This window comes from Typopeltis vanoorti, chromosome 8 (assembly GCF_054136105.1).
Source record: "Typopeltis vanoorti isolate ZY-2024b chromosome 8, IOZ_Tvanoo_1.0, whole genome shotgun sequence".
In the NCBI taxonomy this organism is placed as follows: domain Eukaryota; kingdom Metazoa; phylum Arthropoda; class Arachnida; order Uropygi; family Thelyphonidae; genus Typopeltis; species Typopeltis vanoorti.
In genome coordinates, this window is record NC_143556.1 from 78,899,976 (window position 1) to 78,925,706 (window position 25,731).

General features: G+C 36.8%; 1 protein-coding gene across 1 annotated transcript in view; it reads right to left on the bottom strand.

The window, feature by feature from the left end:
• Positions 1–25,731, bottom strand: part of LOC150104149 (uncharacterized) — a 295,320-nt gene that overhangs the window by 20,074 nt on the left and 249,515 nt on the right. The window contains exons 18-20 of the mRNA XM_090396408.1: positions 24,927–24,989; positions 7,965–8,037; positions 1,777–1,830 (exon numbers count right to left, since the gene is read on the bottom strand). Of these exons, the coding sequence (XP_090252534.1) occupies positions 1,777–1,830; positions 7,965–8,037; positions 24,927–24,989 (190 nt within the window). The remainder of the gene's footprint in view (positions 1–1,776; positions 1,831–7,964; positions 8,038–24,926; positions 24,990–25,731) is intronic.

Below are 25,731 nucleotides of genomic sequence, written 5' to 3' on the forward strand. Positions count from 1 at the left end.
CTAGTGGTATCGGAGTATCTTTTTTTTTGGGTAATCTTGAACTGTCCATTCTTTTAATATGTTCAATCCACTTCTTTCGGTATTTGTATAATTTGTCCAATACCAAGTCTATTTTTAGTTATTTATGTATTCCTGTGCTTCTTTTTTTATCCCAGAGAGTATAGCCTAATACTGGAGTCTTGACAAGTAATAGACTGATTTGGAGGAAAATTGTAGATAGGAAGTTAGTATTGATGTAAATTTTTTCATGTAGTACTATCGTATCCTGTACACCCCTTGAGGATACACGTCAGGAATTTGATGATGATGATGATGAGTATAGCCAGCTGTCCTTCATAGGAATTTCACTTCTCCTGTTTCTATTCTTTTTTTTCTTCTGCAGTTTTTTTTTTTTGATCCATAATTCACTTCCATACAGTAGAGAAGATCTTGCCAAAACTTAATAAACACATTCTTGTATGTTTTTGAAACTTGGTTAGGTTTGAAAATTTTATTGACCATCTATTATCTTTAAAAAGTTTGAAATTTTGATATCGCTGTCAGCTTTTTTTTGTATATGATAAAGCACATCCAAGGTATTTAAAACAATTAATTTGTTCCAAAAATTTTATTTTCAATAATGAATCTACTTCTGACTGGAAATGGCCCTTCAAAATCCATGATTTTTGTTTTGTTTGTTGATATTTGCATTCCAAATTCTTTATCAATTATGTTTAAGGAGAATATTAATCTCTGGAGTTCATTTGCTTCTTGCTTGATTATTTAGTCATCTGCAAACAAAAGGGTATCAAGTATAGTTCTACAATCTGATATAAATGAGAGTTTTATATTTTTCATCCATATAGATACTGAATAAGAGTGGTAACATTGGGGTTCCTTGACAGACTCCTCTGTTTTGTTGATTTCCATTCTGTAACTTTTTCATTGATTCATTCATCAAAGTTGATACATGTTAGTTATTGCTGAAAGCAGCTGATTTGGAATGTTTAGATTCTTGAGTATAGTCTATAGTTTGTTCCTTAAGACAATTCAAAAAACTTTTCAATCCAATTCTCACCTCCACATCATGAACCTTGGAACCTGAGTAACTGAGTAGTATTCAAGTAGAAGACTGGATACTAGCCACAGTGGGAAGCTTGGCAGTCTTAGGACAAGTTTGGAGTCCCTAAAATGACAGCCCACAAGACTAGGCTGTGGATGGCCAGTAATCAGCTGAATCTTTTCTTACTCCAAAGTTTCAGGAAAGAAGTAACCAGACTGTCATTCTAGAAATAATAATAGTAATTATGTGATATATGCTACTTGATCTAGGGGACATACATAAGGGACAATTATGGCCACTCAATTTTCCCTTGATAAAACAGTCGACCACTCAACTCATCTATTTTTAGAATAGCTGATTTTCTGAAGGAATTGGTATAACAGTTAAAGCTACACTTATTTAAGGCAATTCAACAAGCTCAGGAACAGAGTGACCACCATTTTGCAACTTCTTTCCAATATTGCAGATATAATAGCCAGATTATGTTCCAAATAAATGTGTCTCAAACACCATCATAAAATCAACTTTGATATGAATTTTGATGTCAACTGCTGAGTAGCTTTTTGATTGGTACTTTTCAATGAAACATAATATTATATGCAGACTATATTAAGTAGCACTAATTACCTATCAGATACCTTTACTAATAATAATTAACATGCAAATAAAATAGCCGTTGGGTATCACAAACTATTTCAAATGACTGCACTACTTATATTTCCAATTTTATTTACCTTGGGGGATTCAAAGCATGCTGGACAGTTTTCTGCAATCACAGGAAGTTTTGCCTGCATAAAAAAAAAAATGTAAAAAATACACACGATGCCAGACTCAGATATTATATTTTGTGATCACTGTAATTAATTGCCTAACCAGATGGTGTATAAAACAGATAAGCGATCTTTATATACATGTTATTTCAATGGAATCTCAATGGTATTTCAATTTCAACAGTGTATTTGCATCCACATTTTGCATGACAGAAAATGCCAGCAGGGTGGTAAAAAAGCTTGTATGGCTCAGTCAGTATGAGCCCTAAGCTTGAATCCATCTAGGAATGAAGAACAATGAAATGCTTTTACTATAATATGATGACTTTTTTTAAAGATAATTCTAAACACAAGAACTTGATTAAAGTTTTTAGAGAAACACATGCCAGAACATACTAGAGACATGAGCAACAGTTTAACACATGCAGAAAACAAATTTATTTATTTATTTATTCTACATATGTTAAACCATTATTTACCAAAGATTGTGTTAGTATGGCTGTATCTCAGATAGGTTCAAGGTTAGAAAGAAATGGCAAAGGAACCCCGTTGGGTTCCTTTGCCATTTCTTCTTCTTTTCTCAAATTATCATTTCTTCTTTCTTAACATACAGTACAATGTATTTACTTTATAATTTTCACATTCCAGCTGACTCTCACTATAGTAATAATCATAACAAACCTGCTATAAGATACTACTAAGATGGTATATGAGTTATTATATTTTGTGATCACTGTAATTAATTGCCTAACCAGATGGTGTATGAAACAGATAAGCGATCTTTATATACATGTTATTTCAATGGAATCTCAATGGTATTTCAATTTCAACAGTGTATTTGCATCCACATTTTGCATGACAGAAAATGCCAGCAGGGTGGTAAAAAAGCTTGTATGGCTCAGTCAGTATGAGCCCTAAGCTTGAATCCATCTAGGAATGAAGAACATTTAAAATGTCTTTCAGCTAAAGGTGGGCTAGCACCAATCTCATGAAAGAGTGGCAAAGTTTCCATCCTATAAACCTGGTTTTTTCATCCTGCAAAACAGATCTTCTGACCATAAAATACAAGCTTTGATAGCAGATCATGTAGGTATGATTTAATGCACTATCATGACATTAATGATGGTTTATCAAATTTCTTGCCCACGACAGGCTATTCAGCCTAGCATGTTAAAGGAAAGGTAAAGAAGTTATTAACCTCCCTGGAGTAAAAACCACACATTGATGTCTTCACTCAACCAGTACCACACTACACTTTACACTGACTGAAATGCTTTGCAATTATATTATGGCAAGGCATTCCCATTCACCCATGACAAAAAATCCTCACCCCTTGTTCACTACACTCTTATACAACCATACAACCTCCAGAAATGGCTTGTTTTTCCTTCTCTGTATTAATCTGATACCCCTCCACACATACACTAATTTAAGTTTCTATCATACAACTCTCTTCCACCTATCCACTAAACTATGCAATTCACACATACCCACTGCTCTCCACCATGATTCCTAAATCTTGATATTTACTTAGTTACTTATCTTGAACCCCCTCTCTGGAGTTTCCCAATCAAAGATGTTGTGACTGCCTCAAAGAAAATGACAAAATCAGCATTTAAGGTATTAGCTATGGTTGGAATCTCGAACACTACATTCCTCTCTTTCAGACAAGCTTGTCTAAAAGGAGAAATGGGGTATAATATCAGAATTACGAGATTTCAGGTTAGTGAGAAAAAGTCAGAGGAGGAGTTAAGTGGCCAAGAAGTGCAGAGAGCCTTGTATACCCTGGAAAAGACAATGAAATCTAAACAGAGAAAATCATACACTATAAGATACAGTGAATGACCACAGAGAAAAGTGGCAACCCTACTATAAAGAGTGAAAAGCAGCTCATAAGATGGTATGACAAGCAGTTGTCTGTGCATCAGCTTTGACTAAAGGCCTGAAATACATCAACAGCAATCACGTGAGTTTCTCCATACTGCTCTACAATTTTTTTCCAAAGGCAAGTAATGTTGGCTAGCAGATCTGATGCGAAGTAATAAAATTCCTATCGGTGGTTGCTAATTAAACCGGCAGGTCTCCAAACAAGTGAATCAGAAATGCTTCAAGAAATCAGAAATTGGCCATTGATGCCCTCCATTACTATCAAGAAAACCGAAGTGAAAGTAATAGGCTGATAGTTTGGTGGTTAGTTTTGTTTTATCTCACCTTTTTTTTTTTTTTTTGGACAGTTACACATAATAAATTAAACTTGCCAAGAAATCATAGTCATGGTTAATCCTTTATCCAAGTATAAGCAAACAAAGTCTGCACGTGAAGTATCCCATAATGCAGAGCACATATCCTTTTAGACATGTATAATGCTATGCATTATAGGAAGTGCCATTACCCAGACTGGTTTCAACCTTTATTGAGTTATCACCAGTGAGAGCCAAACCCAAGAGATACCAAGGCTGAAAATGCTCACTCAGTAATATTTGGTTTGCTTCTGTTATCTCCTCACCATTTGCAATTTTCAAAGTCATCCTTCCATAGTCATTCTCCCTTTTACTTGTCAGATAGTGAAACAACTTTTTAGGATTCTTTTGGTCTCATCACCTAACTTTCTCTCATAATTAGTTTTGGCCTTCCTCACCCCTTCTTGCCTGTACCATGTACGCTCATGAACATGATGATCACGGTTTTCTTTATACTCCCCATTTCTTATGCAATTCCTACTTAATGATGCTATTCATTCATCTAACTCCAACCTGATTTATCCTTCTGACTCTGGGTATACATTCTGATACTACTTTTCTTCAGACATTCCTTGACAACCTCCCATGAAACACCACTATTTCTTCCCTCCAAATTCTTATACCATGTATTTGTATAAGTATTTGGAAGGGTTTATGACAGCTAAGGAGTCAGCTGTCATCACCTGCTTCGCAATTCCACATATAACCCTTCTTAACAGAAAATTCTGCATGTTTTGTAATCTTCCAGGTCAAGACTGCATGAACGCTTTCACCAAGCAGAGGGCAGCATAACTAGATTGGTTACTTAAATTCCCTGATGCTATAACACTTTGGAGCTTTGTATAGCCTCCATTGCTGTCTCACGTAATTATCTCTTAGCAGCTATAAAATTCCATCTCCTTCTCTCTCTATGACCATTCCTCCTTCCAATCTATGTTCCCATAGTTGAAATCCCCTATAATAATTACTTGACCTGCACTCATCATACCTCCCCCCCCCTGAATTATAATAGAAAACCAATTATATATTTTGTCCAATTGGCCTCTTTCTGAAACCAGATAGCTTCAAATGAATCTGACAGCTGCCATCTGTCCTATCCTCCTGATGTATTTCTACTCTTCTTGGCCTCAATTTCCTCAATTCATGTGCTATCATTAGCAAACCCCCCCCCCCCCCCAATCCTAATCCTCCTTGAATCTATCCTCGAAGATATTATATCCTTTGCATTCCATTCCTCTATTTATCCGCAGTCAACCAAGTCTCGCTAATACCTATAATTTTTGGCCAAGTTGAGGTAACCAATGCCAAAAACTCCTCACCCTTATTCTGAATATGTCTGGCTTCAGTATATAGAACCTACAATATTCCCCCCCCCCTCATTACACCTTGTGTTGCTTAGTCCACTCAAGTTAAGAACCTGGGGAGCTACATTCAGCACCATGTAATCACTCTCCCACTTGCTAACCTCTAGGTTGCCTGGACTCACACTCACTTATACCCCCCCCCCCTAAAAATTCTAGTTTCCATGTCTCTGCACTACTAAACTCTCACTGAACAATACTTTCTCAAGGCTCCTGATCTCAAATCCATTTAAATGCAAGCCATCCACTTTATATAAATGCTTCCTTCCATCAAACTCACTCCACACATCCACAAACTCTACATCAATCCTCCTGCACAAGCTGCACACTGATCATTTGCAATCGTAGTTCTCTGTCTCAGTTCACCTCTATCTACCATGACAACTGTACTTACTTTTACTTTCTCGCTCTTCTTTTTCACTTGTACTAGCAACTCTTTCATATCTTCTTGCATACCACACTTGTCACTTGCTAGATTATTTGTACCAGCCAAAATAAACATCTCTTTCACCTTCACTCTCTGCATCCTAATTTCCTCCTTAATCTTGGTTCCAGGGGAAACACAATGTCATCACATTCTCCTCAAGCACTCCTCTTATCAATGAATCAGCATATAAAATTCTATCCACATTCTCACACTTTCATACTCTGCTTTCTCTCCCCCTTCTTTCACTTCTATGTCATACCATCTACCAAGCATTTCTTCAAACCATTCGATTTCATGTTCTGTTCTATGGAAAACTCCAGATAAGCAAACTGTCTTCTTCATTACAATGAGGCCATTCTCTTCATTTTCCTTTTCATTCTTTTAGTCATTCATGCTACATGCAGACCTCACCATTCACAATTGCATTTTCATGCATTTGATCTTTCAACTCATCGCTATCATTCTTCTTACTCTCTTCACTTCCAGCACATGTGCTTGAAAAAATGCTTACAACAAACCTGCTGAACAGTTTCGTTCTCCTTCCATAAATCTCTCATTTTACAAAGTGCATACATTTTGCACATGCTGCTACAAAAAAAAAAAAAAAAAAAAAAAAAAAAAAAAAAAAAAAAACCATCCGCTGAAATTGCCCACTATTGTTTTATACATAGGTGCTGTGATATACAATACAGCATACAAATAAAACAAAAATAAAAGTTTTAAAACCCACAAAATTAAGCAACAACTTTAATAAACAAACACTCATAAATATAATAATGCAGAAAGAATGAGTCAGTTAGTGCTAAATACTTTCAAAAAGAATTTTTTTCATCACCTAAAAATCAAATGTGTAGTACTTTATGCCCTCTAGTGCAATCTCAATATTAATTGACAATGACAACTCTCTGGGAAATGTGCTTGAACCTGTTGGAAATCATATGATGTAAGCCAATTTTCATGTAGAACCTCCAATAAAAATGCTTATAGAATCCATATGCTAGTGCATGGATTCTATGTCACTAGATGCAGTATGTTTCTTTAGTTTCCAGTATCCTTATAGTTCATCGTAGTGTAGAAACTTATGCTAATAAAGGCTGTGAAATTCTGATAACCAGGTGAAAGCCACCTGATAAAGTTGATGTGCTTTGTGTGCATTTTCACCGCACATCTAATAAAAGTGCATGACAGCCACTAAATATGAACTCACCCTCCATTGCAAAACATCAACATATGACTTATTAACACCAAAACAAATAGTAACTGCCACTTGCTCAGGGCAAACCTATTAGAATGAATGCAATTTCAGGTACACATTGTGTCTGTGATTCTGGTTGTTTTCAATTATGTGATATGAGTTGCATCTATCTGCTTTACATGTTGTCAGCATTCCTGCTACAACTGCAAAAGTGTGAATCTCAAAAATGCCAAGTTTCAGGTCCCATGTTTATTGGAACCTTTTCATTAGTTTTAAGGTACAGAATATCTGGAAGCAAAGAGGAAAGAATTAGTGGAAAAATTTGGAAAAGCTTGAGCAAGTAGAAAGGAATAAGATATTTGTGAACCAACAATAATGGAATTCATATTGACAATGAAAGTAACTTAAAAGATGACTGGCAACAGATATTTTTTCATCACTTCCATGGAATCCCATGTCAGAGGAAAATGTTAACTGAATACTAGAGGAATGATAAGGTCTAATTGAAGAGGGCTTGATATGAGTAAATTTTAACATGCACTACAAAAAGAGCACTAGTACAACTCCAGTGATTACTGACTTTGGAGCATACATAAAAAAATATATAAAAAAAGAGGAAGAATGCTATCATATAAAGACTTCCTGCTATCAAAATTTAGAATAAAGAATTTAGAAGAGTATTCATAATCCCTACAGGATTCAATATTATAACTTTTAGGATCTGATAATACAAATCTATACATGGTAAGACAAGGTGAGAACCCTAACCTGAAGTAGTGATATAAGACCAGACAATGAAAAAAATTCCTAAAATATTTTAGCAACGCATGTCATTTCACAGCTGCTGAGGCTTACAAAAAATAATTTTTTCTATAATATTTAAATTCTTAGGTAATGGAGTAATAAGTTGGTTATACTATTATACTTACATCTTCTGCAAATTTCCTCAGATATTTTTCCCTTACAAAGACAAATGGCCTAATGACTCTCAGTGTATTGTTTCTGCAAAGTAAAACATGTGTGTCTAATTTCAGTCATAAATATATATATATATATATATATATATTTTAAAACATAGATTTGATGACTTAAAAAACCGAGATAACTTATAAAGATTTTAATAAGAATAATACAACTAGTTTCGGCTTATAACAGCCTTCCTCAGATATTCATAAAGGAAAAGAATAGTAATAAACATTGAAGTATCTAAAACAACTGGAAATTACAGGTAAAAATTGCCACACATAATTGATACATAAAAAACATTGTATTTTTTCAAGTTGTTCTAACAGGCGTGCCATTGTTTATTGCAAGCGTGCGTGCAGGCTCACGTGAATGCCAATATTGAATAACTGCAGCATGGCTATCTAGGATGTTATAACTCAAATTGTTGTTTAAGTGAACAGGGTTGAGCAGGATTTCCCTTGATTCTACAATTTTTCTCTCAAACTCATCATCACAGCGAAAAATATTTTCTGATCTATCCCAGCAAACGGAGTGGCTTTGTTGATCATCATTAGGATTATTTGAAAAAAGAACATGACTGGATAACGCAGTTGCATGAGATCTTTTGTAAGAGATGTCTCTCTTATACTCTTCTATATGTTGTTCAATAGATTTGTTAGTTTGTCCAAAATAAGGGATATTGCAATCGCACCATAATTTATATACACCTGGATATTTTAGGTAGTGATGAGTAGGCTTTGGATGGCTGATTAGAGAACAGATTTTAGGACGTGTGGTGAAGAACGTCCTGATATTATATTTTTAAGGACTTTAGCTAATTTTTTAGAGACTGTGCTAATGTATGGAATGGAGATGCTACCTTTAAAATTAATAGTTTCTGTTGTGCACTGCCTAGGAGGATCCAGAAGAAATTTGTTAATCGTTTTTTCAGAGTATCCATTTTGTTTAAAGATAAGCGTGAGGTGATTTATTTCTTTTTGTAGTTCATCTGGTTCATTCAAGAGAGAGCGTGCTCTGTGTCCTAAGGTAGATATATTTCCAAGTTTTTGTGGTGGAAAATGATGAGAAAGATTATGCAGATATCTATTGGTATGAGCAGGTTTTCTGTATATAGAGATTTTTAATCTTTCAGAGCATCATGTAAGCATGACATCCAGGAAAGGTAAGGAGTTATTATTTTCTAGATCAGCAGTAAATTTTATATTAGGACGTTGGATGTTTAGATGATGAAGAAAATCTATGAGAGATGTGTGCCCGTGATTCCCAATAATAAAAATATCATCAACATATCATTTCCAAACTTTTGGTTTAAATGAGAAGGAAGATATGGCTTTCGTTTCAAAATCTTCAAGGAAGATGTTAGCTAGAACAAAGGAGTGCCCATTGCCAGGCCTTGTTTTTGTTGGTAAACGGAGTCCTGATACCAGAATGAATGCAATGTTTTAATAAAGCAAACATTTTTTTGGATAATTTGTCCTTTAGTAATGTAAGTACCTCATCTGTAGGAACGTTAGTAAATAAAGATATAATGTCAAAACTTGCTAGAATGTCAATTTCATTGAATATCTTTTATATGAAAAAAAAACAAACAAACTAACAAATCTATTGAACAACGTACAGAAGAGCATAAGAGAGACATCTCTTACAAAAGATCTCATGCAACTGCATTATTCAATCATGTTCTTTTTTCAAATAATACTAATGATGATCAACAAAGCCACTCCGTCTGCTGGGATAGATCAGAAAATATTTTTCGCTGTGATGATGAGTTTGAGAGAAAAATTGTAGAATCAAGGGAAATCCTGCTGAACCCTGTCCACTTAAACAACAATTTGAGTTATAACATCCCAGATAGCCATGCTGCAATTATTCAATATTGGCATTCACGTGAGCCTGCACGCACTCTTGCAATAAACAATGGCACGCCTGTTAGAATAACTTGAAAAAATACAATGTTTTTTACGTATCAATTATGTGTGACAATTTTTACCTGTAATTTCCAGTTGTTTTAGATACTTCAATGTTTATTACTATTCTTTTTCTTTATGAATACCTGAGGAACGCTGTTATAAGCTGAAACTAGTTGTATTATTCTCATTAAAATCTTTATAAGTTATCTTGGTTTTTTAAGTCATTAAATCTATGTTTTAAAATGTATCACAACAACTGAGTAAAAGCCTATGATCACATATATATATATATATATATATAAAATTGTATATAAAAGTTGTTTTTGACTTCTTTCAAACGTTAATATCTATGACTGCATGTGTGTGCACACACACATGCAGTCATAGATATATTAACATTAGAAAGAAGTCAAAAACAACTTTTTATATATATATATATATATATATATATACACACCCTCTGTCCAAAAAGAAACTGAACTTTTCAAAAATAGAAGAAACTAGTGGCGCCACCTGTTGTATCTTTTTGTTGTCGAAAGCGGCAACCTTCATTAGTGTTGTGACAACTGTTTATGACATTTGTTTCATTAGAAGGCCGAATTATAGTGTCAAGAGTGACAGTGTGTTTTGATGAACGGTCGAAAAATGAGTTTCAAACAGAGAGTGGTGATTGACTTTTGTGTTAAACTTGGTAAACGTTTTACTGAAATGCATCAAATGCTTCAAAAAGCATACAGTGATGAATGCTTATCACGTACTCAAGTTTATGAGCGGTTTAAGCGATTTCAAAGTGGTCGTGAGACGCTTGAGGACGACAAATAACTGGGCCGTCCAAAAACTGGACTGAGCGAAGTTAACATCCAAAAAGTGCGTGATTTCATCAAAGAAAACCCGAAATCGTCCGTGAGATTGATTGAAGATGAATTGGGGATTCCAAAATCAACTGTGCACATCATTTTAACCAAGAGTTTGGGCTTCATAAATTGAATTCGCGATTTGTTCCCCACAAGTTGACCGATGACCAAAAAATGTATCGAATTGAACACTGCAAGGACCTCATTAAACCCGCTCGTATGGACTCAAACTTCCTTGAAACGATCGTTACTGGTGTTTCGAGTATGAGCCTGAAACAAAGTGCCAGAGTGCTGAGTGGAGACCACCAGAAGAGGGACATCCGAAAAAAAGTTGCTTGGAGAAGTCAAAAGTAAAGACAATGCTGATTTGTTTCTATGATTCCAAGGGCATTATCCACAAAGAATTCATTCTGCCTCACCAAACGTGTCAATGATTGATAGCGATATTCATGCTGTACGCGATGATGGTGCATTATCACTTTTGCGATAATGCACCATCTCATCATTCAGACATGTAAGACAGTTTTTGAGCAAAAACCAAGTTTGTGTGTTGGATCACTCGCCGTATTCACCTGATTTAGCACCATGTGAGTTCTTTTTCTTCCCCGACTTCATTTGCTAATGAAAGGAAAGCTATATGCTACCGTACTAGGTAGATGATTATGAGCAAGGTGGTTTCCCGTTGCCTTCCTTGCCGTACTATATCCTATGGCTGTATCCTGTGTGTTCATGGGCCAGTTTGCCTGCTTATGGGATGAAAAACCTCAGATAAATTGGTGGGAAAAAACCTGCTGCCCAAGACCGGCTAACTTGGCTATGACTATGGAAGATCCTTAAGCTCCTCATGTCGTCGATGGGAATCGAATCCAGGACACTCCTTCCCCAGGCATATGGTTGCGAAGAACAAAGCCACTAGGCTAACCGCACGATATAGCAAGTGCCAGATATTTTTTATCTTCACTGAAGTGGATGTCCACAGTCTTCCATATTAGGAAGACTGTGGACATCCTTCCTGTCTGTCCATAGTAGGTTCGATGACATGAACAGTGCACTTCATAGACTCCTGGATGTGATAAGGGAGAGAGATTCTCTCCTTGGGTGAATGAATGAGAGTTGCCAATTTCACATACGGTTTAAATATGGTGCATAGTTGGTGTTTGTTAAGCACTCAAGATATCTTTTCAGATGTGCCTTTAATGTATGGGATGGTGACAGTTTTGTTGTAGTCTTCTGTGGTAGATAGTGTGGGGATTTTTAGGCAGCATTTAGTATTTTGTCTATCTTATGGAGATTATAGCCATTGGCCAAGGTGTGATGTAAGTGAGTGAGTTCAGCAGTGAGACAGCAACGTCATCGGAACAAATCACTCTAGTTCTGTGGGTCAGTGTTTTTAGAATACCATATTGTTCAGATGGGTGATGGTGTGATTTGTTTGTGTAAATATCTCCCTGTATGTGTGAGTTTTCTATAAACAGAGAATGATAAGGAACACCTGAAAGACATGTGATTAGTTTATCCAGGAAGGGATTAGCTTCCAATTCCATTGTAAAGTGGATTTTTGGGTGCTGGCTATTTAAATGCACTAAGAATGTATCCAATGTGTCTGGACCATGTGACCGAATAGCAAACACATCATCAACATAATGTAGCCACAGCCTTGGTTTGAGTATGGCTACATTCTTAGCACATTTATTATTTACTTATTATTTAGTAAGATCTCACCTGTTTTTGACTTCTTTGTCTCAGTAATGCCAATTATGTCCATGTGATACTTTTCCAATTATTCTACAAGTTCGATTTCCTTTCCAGTAATACTCCTTACATTGATGGTTCCTATCTTCAGTTTTTCTGATGTTATGTTTGGTTTCTTCTTCTTCTTCTTGATGTTGAGTTGGAACTTGTTCCAATAGCTGACTTTTCACAGTTTGCCTCGGTTCCCTGACAAAAACAGTGGGAGCCTTATTTAACCAGGTGACACCCCAGCTGGCATGAAATCTCATCATGTTGTATCATATATGCATTTGTGGTTAAACCAACAGAGAGTACAATTTGGTCTGCTAAATCCCAAATAGCCAGCACATTATTATTTGTTCCATACCCAGTCATCACCATTATGTGTCATCTCTGCCCAGGAGGTTGACTACCATGTATCTCCACCAACTTTGTTTCTGTGCCTCCCTTACACATTCCTCATATGTCAGATATGTACAGTTCTTAAGATTACTGCTCTAATCTTTGCATTCCTCATTCCCTCTATCATTTATTCCAGAACCACTTTTTGTAGGCTGTCATGTCTTAGCAAATGTCCAAAATATTGGCCTTTCTTCTTTTGATAGTTTCAAGAAGACTTATTTTTTCTCCTGTTATTTGTAGAACTTCTGCATTTGTTTTCTGAGTCCATGATACCTTTATAATCTTCTTAAAATACACACCTCAAAAGCTTTAATTTTATCTTTTGATTCCTTTAATAATGTCCATGCCTCAGCTCCATACAATGGTATCGACCATATATATAGCATTTTGTCAACCTTATCCTCACTTTAATGCTCAAATCCCAAGATGTTAGGACATTTTTCATTGTGATGAATTTCTTTCTAGCTATTTTAATTCTTTTATTTCTCTTGTTCTTCTTCCATCTTCTGTTATTAAGGTGCCGAGATACATAAATTTGTCTACTTGCTGAATAGGTATGTCATCTATTTTGATATCTATTTTAGGTGTTGTCTTTTTCCTGGTTATTGCCACTGTCTTGATTTTCTTGGGATTAAAAAGCAAACCATATTCCTTACTCATAACTCTTACACTGTTGATTAGATTTTCTAGATCTTTTTTATTTTTTACCAACAAAACTGTATTGTCAGCAGATCTTAAATTGTTTATGTTCCATACTCCTATTGATACTCTTTTTATGTTTTCTACTTCCTTGTATATTGCTTCAGTATATAAATTAAAGAGTATTGGGGGATAGTATACATTCTTGTCATACACCTCTTTGGATTGTAAATTCTTGAGACATCCCATTGTCAACTCTTATTGCTGCTGTTTGTTCTCAGTATAGATTTTTTAACAGCCTTATATTTTTTCCATCCATACAAATTTTATTGATGATCAGTTTCATATGGTTGATTGAATTCAAAAGCTTTGGTGTAATCTACAAAGTATATATAAACGTCTATTTTTTTCTAGCAATCTTTCTATTATTGTTCTTAGAGTGAAAATACTATCTCATGTTCCATTTTTTAATTTTGAATACAACCTGATTTTCACTTATTTCCCAACTGAATTTTCTTTTGTTTCTTTGCAGAATAATTTTCATCAGTATTTTAGCAACATGACTCATGATGCTAATTGTTCTATACTCTGAGCATTCTGTAGTATTGTGGTTTTTTGGAATGGGTATGAAGATAGAGGGTCTCAAGTCTTTTGGGAAATATCCTGTGTTGTAAACTTGGTTGCATAACATTGTCAAAGCATTCATGCCTATATCAATGCGAGCTTTTAACATTTCTGCCATGATTTCATCGCTTCCTGCTGTTTTCTTGTCCTTAATCCATTTATTGCATTATATGCTTCACTAGTAAGAATATCATGGTCATCTAGGTTGTTTGTGTTAGGTTTTTCTTCTCTATATGCACAGTACAGTTGCTCTGTGTGTTCTTGCCATCTTCCTGGTATTTCCTTCTTATTGATGATAGGTTTACCATCTTGTGATTTTAAGATTATTACTCCCCATGCTTTTCATGTATAAGTCTCTTTCTTTGTGTGCATTAGCCAGTTCTTCTATCTCTCTCTGCATTTATCTATATACCAGGCTTCCATCACTTTCCTGAATCCTTTTTTTTAAAGAGTTTGTTCACTCTCTTATAATCTGGTTTGTTCTTCAGCATATCGAGTATTTCCTTTAATCATCCATGGTTTCCTTTCAGTTCTGTTTATCTTAGGTAATCTCTTCCCCCCCCCCCTTTTTTTTTATGTTTCTTGGATATTTGTTCTGAATGCATACCAGTTCTGTTAAGCTGTTTCCTTTTTTACACTTATATTACCAAGTATCTTATTCACATTTTAATTGAATTCAGATATCTTTTATAGTGGCTTCTTTAAGAATACTGGTGTCATATTTTGGAACTTGTCTTGCTCCTTTTTTATGTTTTTTTTTTTTATTGATTTTAATCTTGCTGTTATTACCATTACTGGATTATGATCTGAGTTGATGTCTGCTCCCAGATGTCCTTGTTTGTTTAATACAATTTTAAGCCTGTCCTTTAATCATAATGTAGTCTATTTGGTTTCTTGTTTCTCCTGAACTCTTCTAGGTGTAAATTCTTCTTGGATAGTGTTTGAATATTGTATTAGTTATCACAAGGCAATTTTCTTCGCAAAACTGGATATGTTTTTCTCCTCTGCCATTTTTGTGACCCAGTCCATAATGTCCCATGCATCTTGAAGTTTTTTCTGATCCAACATTGGCATTCATATCTACCATTATTAGCAATACATCATCTGATTATGTTGTGGAAATTGCCTCTAGAATTTACTCGTGAAATTCACTAATTTCATTTTCTTGGTATAGTAGGCATATACTTGAATTATTATTATTATTATTATTTGCGACACCTCCAAGGAGTCCGAGGACTCATCACGGGAGGACACCTACAACTGTCTCAACCACTACACCGAACCTCTACTACGAATCATCTCCATCAATGCCATCTACTGCCCACCTCCACCACTACCACAACTAGTATTTTTTGTCTGTAAATTGCATGTGTTCTGAAGGGCCGATTTGTCTGTATGCAGGATGAAAAACCCGAGTTTCCGGGAGAAAAATCCTGCTACCTCCGTATGAGATCGGCTAACTCACCTTCGATTGAAATTGTCCAGATAAAGATTCCTCCCATCGCGACGAGAATTGAACTTTAGGCCCCATTCCAATCCCAATCGAAGGGTACAATGTACCGTTGTTCTTCCAATTGCGCTATGGAGGTGCTTATTATGCATATTAATTATGCACAATACTATTAATAAACATTGTAGAGACAGTTAAAACATGCAATACTCAACCAAAACAGTGAACTAAAACCAAAACTGAAAACAGTAAACCAAAACTAGTCTGAAATGAAACAACAAAAACCAATCCCAAACCAAAAGCTTGATGAAAAATCAACTTGTTTGGATTATTTGGATTTCTCAGGAAGGTGGTAACATATTCTGGAGGTTTTTGAAAAAGCTCAGAAATGGAGGAAAGAGTGCTGTAAAAGGAATTACTATTAATATTAATAATAATAATATTTGTATAATAATAATAATATTTGGCCTCCCTTCATGAGTCAGGGACTCATCAAGGGAGACCAAATACTACACGCACCAGCTGTCACATTTATTCTTGAATTCATTCACAAAGCTTGCGCTTGAAACATCCAATGGCAATACATTCCAATCACACACCACCCTCTTAGAGAAAAATGTAACCCTCATCCCCTTCTTAGCGGCCTTCATTCTCAGCTTCCAAGGATACCCTCTTGTCCCTTTCCCCACCCTCCATAAACTGAAAAATTCCATCGACTGAAATCCTATGACCCTTAGAAGTTTGTATGTCTTAATCATATCACCCCTCTTTCTCCTATTTGCTAGCGTCTGCAGCCTATATTTTCTCAGTCTGTCCTCACAACTAGTATTTCACAATCCTGAAATAATTTTTCAGGATTGTGAAATAAAGAATTGCAAAAAAAAAAACAATTTCCTTTGCACTCTCTCCACTATATCAGAATCACCATGGAAACCAGGAGCCCTGTGCCAATAGTTCAAGTGAGGTCTTATCAAGGCCTTGTAAAGAAGCAAAATGACATCCTTATCTTTATATGTGAACGTTCGTTCCAGCATCGCAATGATCTTTTGAGTTGTATTTGCAATCTTTGCTACATGGCCCTGAACTTCAACTTCTTATCTACTAACACTCCAAGATCCCTAGCCTGATCAATTTCTTCTAGCATAATCCCACCAATATAATATGACATTGGATATCTAATCATGCTGAAGTGAATGACTTTACATTTAATGACATTGAACTGACATCCATTTTCCCATGCCCACAATTTCAGTCTATTCAAATCACTCTGCAAGTACTGCATATCAGCAGCATTCCTGATTACTCTACCTATCTTTGCATCATCAGCAAATAGCTGTATGTAGCTTGTCAAATCCTTCCCAATATCATTAATGTATAGATTGAATAACAGTGGACCAAGCACTGATCCTTGTGGTACACCACTGGTTTTTTTTTTTTTTTTTTTTTTTTTTTTTTTTGCAGTACTACCCTTACATCACGTCCAGACTTGATATAGGCCTAAGCCTTTACAAGTGTCTTACCTATGCTGTTCTAGTCATCATTGTAGTTATTCTTTGGTGTGTCCTGTGGGGCCCTCAAGGAAAGAACTTTTATATCCTTCTGTGTAAGCCCAAGCTGTTTTAAGTCCTTATAACTATCTGTGCTCCACACGGCATGTAAAGAGATGGTGGCACTGGTAAACCTCGGAGTTGCCCCATGCTCCTCCCATATCTTACTAACTAGATCTTGGTTATTCTTATAATAGTTTATCTTATTATTATGGCTATAGGCTAGTGGATGCCCTGATTCCACCACCTGGGCATCAACTATCCAAACATCACCATCTCTTTTAATCACTAAGTCTGGCTTACACAAACCCACGGAGGTCTTATAATGTGGTTCCACCGTGGTCTCCCAACCTTTGTTCTTAAAGTGGCTGTTCAGAACGGAGACCACGGTGTCATGCCACGCAGACCCCATGGGTGCAGAAGCAACACTGGGCTATATGAGACAATATCTCACTGTAGCCAGCCCTACAGTTTGAGTCGTCATTACCCCATCGAGCTGTGTGGGCTCGAGTGGGTAGGGCATTGATCCTCGTCCTGATAAGGTCAATATACTCGAACCCAGGGAGGAGTCTGGTGCCATCCATTACCAATTAATGATAGGGAAGCACCAGATATGACTCTTTTAAAGGAGCACCATCTACAGAAGAGTGCAGCAGAGATGCCTATCTCTTGTGTTCTGCAGGTGCTGACTCAATTAAGGTACCTTGATAGTGGGACCAGCCTTTAACCCACCTAAAGTCTTCTTGTATTAAGCTATAGAAAGCCCCCTCTGCAAATAGGGGAAAAAGACAGTTCTAATTTCGTGACTCTGGACAGCCACAGGCGTAGGATCACCCATCTAAGTGATGAAACCCCGAGCCTGCCGTCCTTCACCCTCATGTGGAAATATGCAGTAGGGGTGTCAGGCAGCAGTCGGAGCCATGATCTCACAGCTGAACAGATAGCCTTGTCCATTCAGGGCAGTACCAAGATATATGTCCTACCAAGCACCAACTTGTGGCAAAAGCGAGGTAGGAGATAGTGGAAAAGGAGAAACAGTCTTTGCTGGGGCTTGAGAGGAGCTTTCCTCAAAGAAGCGATTCCAGCTTCTAGGATAGAAGGGACAGAAGACCTTCCCTTTGGGGTGAAAATGATAACGAGGTATCTCCACTCTTCCAGGATGGTCAAAGCATGCAATGGCCTCCCGTGCAGTGAAAACTCTATAGTCTCAACCTTAAGCTTCTTGTCACGACTAGAGGGGACAAGAGCTAAAGAGCAGGACTTCTTCACATTAAGAGAAAGGCCTCAAATAGAGAAAAAGTCAACTGCTCGGTCAAGGAGTTCCTGCAAGCCTACCTTAGTAGAGGCTACGAGAATAAGATCGTCCGCAAAGGCCATAGCATTAAAGGAAGAAGTGCCTAGAGAGTAGCCTATGTGGCTAGGAAGAGAGTGAAGAAACTCATCTATGATGCAGTTAAAGAAAGGGGAGATAGAGGATCACCCTGGCGAACACCCCACACTGCAGGAATAGAAGTTGAGAAAAAGTCAACTGCTCGGTCAAGGAGTTCCTGCAAGCCTACCTTAGTAGAGGCTACGAGAATAAGATCGTCCGCAAAGGCCATAGCATTAAAGGAAGAAGTGCCTAGAGAGTAGCCTATGTGGCTAGGAAGAGAGTGAAGAAACTCATCTATGATGCAGTTAAAGAAAGGGGAGATAGAGGATCACCCTGGCGAACACCCCACACTGCAGGAATAGAAGTTGCACGGGATCCTTTAGTGGTAGTGATGGAGCTCCCAAACATAGGAATTAGCTCCATAACACAGGAAAGAAAGAGTTCTGGACATCCAGCAACAGACAGTGCTCGAAGGAGAGTAGGAGACGCTATCAAAGGTGTTTTGGAAGTCCAGCGACACCTATATAGAGGCTTAAGGCGATGTCGGGAATCAGAGAGAAGGGAAAACGAAGATATATATTCTCGGCACAGGCATCCAAAGGGACAAAAGCTATCTGTCTATAATCATGCTGTATATGTTGCTGAAGTCATTTAACTAAGATTTTATGATAGAGTCTAAGTATTATCACATGGGAGATGGTAATAGGTCTAAAGTCTGATGCACAGCTTAAAGTTTCTTTCTTCGGAATGAAAATAGTTCTTGAAGCGCATAGGTAAGGTATGGTGGTATTGCTTTACTGGAAAGGAGAATGTCCAATAAGTCTTGAAGAATCTTCAGCGGCACCTTCCAAAGCCTAGATGCAGGAAAGCCATCAGGTCTGGAGGCGGAAAAATTGGTGGAAGAGCTGTTTTGATCTCCTGGATGGAGACATGATGGTATATTTGAAGGGCAGGAATGGACCTCGATATCATAGGATGGTCATCATCAGGGAAGTGTGGAGGTGGAGGTAGAGGGGAAGCACCGTCAAGGATGGTTTTAGCACATTGCCTGCATAGCTGCATAGGCCCTCTTCCTCATTCTATCTCATTCTACAATGACTTTGTAGAATGAGACGTAGGCTGATGTTGATGAGGCATTAAGCTGCATAGGCCCTCTTCCTCATTCTATCTCATTCTACAAAGTCATTGTAGAATGAGACGTAGGCTGATGTTGATGAGGCATTAAGCGTTCGGGAGAATTCAGCATGGAGGTAGTCATTTAACTGATCTGTGATATCTATTCCCAGAAGGTGAGTCTGGATGAGAGATTTAAGAATTTGATGGTTATATTCTGGAAGAGGAGGATCATCTAGAGATGTTGTCAGTCTGAGAATCAAAGCCTCTTCTTCAACAGCAGGATGGTGCCTGGAAGATGGAGAGGCAGGGACAGGAAATATGGAGATATTACCTGTCCCTACCTATGGCAGATGGGCTGCCAATTCTTGAACTAAAGCTTTGTAACTGGCTTTCCATCTATGACACTTGATGGCATCCAAAGATTTTAATGGCAACACCTTAAATAAAGCCTCACTGATTTTTTTTTTTATCGAGCCGTCAAATCGATCTCATGAGCGGCGAGGATCTTTTCTTCTTCGGCAGTCCAACATGCTTTGACATGCTCAGTTCTCATTGCAGTGTTGGCTTCAGCTGGATGTTTTGAGGTGCGATGCACGCCAAGGCCCAACTGCAGTGGAGAATGCATGATCGCAGACCTGACATATGAAGTGTCTAAGATTTGGAACTCCTTGACCACCGGAACAAGCATGATGAAAACTTGAAGAAATGGGTTAATGACAGTCCTTTCTTTTAACTTTCTTCCTGAGGACATCACTGAGACGGGTGGAAGGATCACCTCCAAACAAGAAACAGAAATCTGGAATCACACTCGACAAGTTTCCTGGCTCCGGCCTATAAGAGTCGGAGCCTTCATTTGATGAGTTATTGAAAGTGAGGAAACTTAACCCTGGAAGGGAGGAATAGCATAGCAGGCCAGTCATCTAAAAGTGTCCAGGAATTGTCCCTAGGAGGCCACCTACTGCCGCACTTGCAAAGTGTCTCAGGGGATGTGCAAACCAAGACAACAATGCTTCGGATTCCCAAATCTTGCATACTCACATCCCCCATATACCATTTTTTGATATCTGTCAGTCAGTCATCCTCTTATCACACGGATATTCTAAAATCCAAACCCATATCCTCCAATTTACGCAATAATCTACCATGCTGTACTTTGTCAAAAGCCTTAGCAAAATCCAAAAGTTCCATTCCCCCTTGTCTAGTTCAATGGTAACATTGTTATAGAATGTGAGCAAGTTGCTAAAACATAACCTTCCCTTAATAAACCTATGCTGCTCAATGCAAAGTAGAGATTCACTGTCAACCCATTTCTGAATGTGAACCCTAACTGATTTTTCCAAAATCTTCATTACCACTCCTGAGATACTAATTGGTCAATAGTTGGATACATCGGTCTTTGCACCACTCTTGTGCAATGGAATTACCATACATTCTTTCCATTTCTGAAGAATCTTCCCTGTTCTGAGAGGCATATTAAACAACCTGGTCAATGGAAGAGCCAATTCAGCTGAAGCTCACGTGCTGATATCCCATCAGTCCCTATTGCTGAATTCTTATTCAGTTTGTGCAACAGTTCAAATACCTCATCCTCATACACCTAAGTTTCTTCATCCAGTGAAGAGGTAGCAGTGGGCTCAATGTTGCGTACACCAGGTTGACAGCTTTTAACAAAATGGGCATTCGTTAGTTGAACAACCTTTTCTACATCTATTACCCTCACACTATCTACATTTAAAAGAGTTATTCTTTCATATTCATTCTTTCTGTTATTTGCAGCATATCGATAGAATTGTTGTGGGTTGTCTTTAAAAGGCAGAACCAGTTTCCTTTCATACTCAGCCTTTGCTTTCTGTACAACAATTGTGACTCTTCTGGCCTGCTGCTTATAATTTTCATAAAGGACATCATCCTTATGTACACGGTATTCCTTTCTCATCATCCTTTTCTTATGAATCTCTTGCTTAATAAGATTACACATCCATTTCCCTCCTTCCCTATTTATTCTTTGAACTCTCAGGACACATTCTGATATCACATCATTTAAGTATTGTTTAAATGCTTCCCTTTTGCTGTCGATATTCTTACCATTCAGCAACCAATCCCATTTCATTGTACTCAGTATTCTTCTCAGTTGGTAATAATTTCTTGCTTTGTATTTCCGTATGTAACCTTTTCTGAATGGAACATTCATAAACTTAGTCACTTCCCAAGTGAGTACCGCATGAGCACTGTCATAAAGGGGAGGCAGAATAGTTACATCTTTAACTGAACAACACCCTCTAACACTATAATCAAATCTAACACTCTTTCGCATTGAGCTCCTTCTGTCACATGCTGTTTGAGAAAATTGTCCTGCAACATCTCAATAAATTCATTTTCATTCTTCTCATGAGATTCTATTGCCACCTAATCAATATTTGGATAATTAAATTCAACCTTATGATTACTCTTTTCGCACTCATCTTTTCTATTTGGTGATTCATTTCTTCATCACTAGCAACTGATCCACCATGTCTGTAACAACAACAACCCACTATGTAATTGATCTCATTAGATTCCACCTCTCAACAGATGGCTTCAAATTCACTGCCATATGAAATGCTGTTAGCAGTACTGCGATCATAGGTCTAAGTCTAACTAGATTCAAGTCATCTGATATCATTAGCAGCATGCTCTTCCTCTCCAATCCTCTCTATCCTTCTTAAAAATACCGTGCCTTACACTTGATACCAGTTAGTAACTCTGATTCTGATTAGAGATGATAAAGATGACATGAAGAGTGGAGAAAAAGATATCCTTGAAGTATGGAGTAATTACTTTGGAAAATTGCTAAATGAAACAAGCAGTGACAGCACAGTGGTAAAAAACACTCAACAGGCAAGCAATCAGGAATACATATCTATACTTGAAGTAGAAAAAGCCATCAAAGGCTTGAAATGTGGAAAGGCAGCTGGAGTAGATGATATTTGACCAGAAATGCTCAAGTATGGAGGCATAAAAATCTTACAGTGGCTGCACTGCATAGTTCAGAAGACCTGGACAGAGGGATGAATTCCAGATGATAGGAGCAGACCTCTCATAGTACCCATGTATAAAAAGGGAAATAAAATTGAATGTGAGAATTACAGAGGTTCCCTACTGAGTTTTTCTGGTAAGATTTATGCAAGTATACTTGAGGAACAGTTGAGAAGGGAAGGGAAGCTTGGTGAAGAACAAGCAGGATTCAGGCCAAATAGAAGCAGTCAGGATCAGATTTTCACTTTACAACAAACAGTTGATAAATTATGTGAATATAACAAAGATCTGCATTTAAGTTTTGTAGATCTGGAAAAAGCATATGACTAGATGCCAAGAGAAAAGCCATTCAAAACGCTACAGCTATATGGTGTCAATGGGGCATTATACCAAGGAATACTTAAGTCTTTACTTGAGTTGTAAGCCAGCAGTTTGAATTGAAGGAAGTACAGGAAGATGGTTTAATGTTAAATCTGGTGTCAGGCAAGTTTTACATTATCCTCTCTTTTATTCATTTTGTATGTGGATCACATTATAAAGGAAAGTGGTAATTAACCTGATAATAAAATTGGAGATGTTAATCTCAGCTCTTTATACAGATGATATACTTCTAAATAAATCTGGTACAAGTCTGCAAGATTCCCAGACTAAACCGAACAACTGTTAAATAATTTGGCATGAAAATTAGCAATAATAAGACAAAGACAATGAAAACAGGGAGAAACATTGAAAATAACAACTGCATTGTGAAGGCAGAACCTATAGAACAAGTAAAACATTTCACCTACTTAGGCACAATTTTTAATGAAGATGGTATGGTAGGAAGTCAACCGAATAAATTTATATGGAATAAGCGAGAAATTAGCAAAACACTAAATCAGCTGTATACAAGACAGTGTTCAAACCAATTTTAACTTATGGATCTGAGGCTGGGTCAGAAGTAAAACACTTGACCAAAGACTGGAGACCGCAGATATGAGAGGCCTGAGAAAGATTAGGGGCATGAACAGATGACATCAATGGCAGTATCATATTAAAAACGAGGATATTCGGAAAGAAGTTGACATTGTTAGCATCGAAGAATGTGTTAGCAGAGCTAATCTCAGGTGGTATGGTCACTTAAACAGAATGGGAGAGGAAAGATTAGCAAAACAAGTGTTCTCTACCAGGCTGGCAGGAATAAGGAAGGTCTTCCCAGAGGAAGACCAAGATATAGGTGGATTGATACAGTAAAAAGTAGCTTAGAAGACAGAAATATGAGATCTGAAATCTTGAAATCTTGACAGGTAACATTGATTTGGAGGAAAATTGTAGATAGGAATTTAATAATGGTATAAGTTTTTCATGTAGTACTATAATATACAGTACACCCCCCCCTTCCCCACTTGAGGGTATATGTCAGGAATTTGATGATGATGATGATGAACTTTGTGAAGGACAATTTCCCACAATGACAGAAGAGCATGAGGCAATCATTACAGATATTTATAAAATGAAGATGTTTTCTTGAAAAGAAGTGTTATGATATAGAGTATTAACTGATATTTCCTAAGCCTTTCATGCTATTCACATCAAATTTTACTTATATATATATATAAAAAAAAAAAAACACCTAACACCTTTTATTCTCTTATAAGAGTAGGCAAGGCCTTTTATCCTATGTAGCTTTTGGAGACTGAGTGGACAGCTCAATCTCTACCGGTAGCCAATCAGAGGTAGATGGCCCATGACTATCACTAATTATAAGCAGCAACTGATGAAGAGATGGGCAAACAAGTGCTACCATCTCTTGGTACCTAACCCCTACAAATCAGGATATTTTACTGTCTGAAATAATGTGGGTTCTACGGTCAATTTTTTTGAGTTTATGGGATGAAAAAACCTGTTTGCCCATGCCAGAAATTGACTAACTTGGGAACTAGTCAAAGATAGGCTTAGAAAAAGTTCTTCCAGTCAGTAACTAGACTTGAACTGAAGTCTATCTTCGGGCAACCCAGCTCAGAGAATGCATATGCACTACTTTCACTGAGCTACACAGGCCTAATTTCACTTATATTTAACACATTAATAATACAACTATAATAAAGCACTAAAATCAGACACCTACATTGGCTATCCCCTATTGTTAGATATTTATAATTTTTTTTAAATATAGATTTTGAGATATTTATATTCATAAACAGTAAGATTTTACATTCATAATGATAGTCTATTCATGTTTAAAGAAAATAAAGTGGATAACAATAAATAAAATAAACCACTTACTGTGCAGAATAGTGAGCTTTCATTGTGCGCAACATCCCATTGTGAAATACAGACATTAAAAAACTAAAGGGAAAAAAAGAATTATATATATATATATGTATATATATATATATATGTATACACACACACACACACATGGTGCGCATGTGCATACACACATTTATGTGCAGTTAATCAAAAAGAAAATTAAGACAGGCTTCTAATCAATTTTCTAATTCATTCTAAATGTGCATCTAAATCTTGTTACTGGAATAACTTATAATAAAATACCTAAACGGTTTATAAAAAAATTAATATAGAAAGTGGAAGTGCTGATTTAATTTTAGATACTTTGACAAATGTTAGTATAACTGAAAAGAATTTTCAACCTTTTCATAGTTAAAATCTAACTGGACATACTTTAATGAGTGGGGATCTATAACCACATAATAGAAAATACGTTCTTGTTTTAGCTTATGCATTCACATGAATAGGCAATGCTAACCAATAATAGTATTCCAACTTTTGTTGGTGACCATACATTCCATTCCTCCTAATAGTCGGACCAATCCCGTAGTAGTGCACAATGATTCCAAGCTTTAACATCTTCTTCAACCAGTGCCTTAAACGCTAATCTCCATATCATTCCTTAATAGGAGCGAGGGTAACCTCACCTTTAATGCTGCCAAGAAGCAGTCCTGCTTTATTTCATGCAAAAAACAGACAATTTACTTTCCCTAACTTAGGATAATGCATAAATCACCAGGCAGGATTGGGTCTCGTCTCACTTCTTGGATAGATATTTATTTACCTCTTGCCTCTAAAA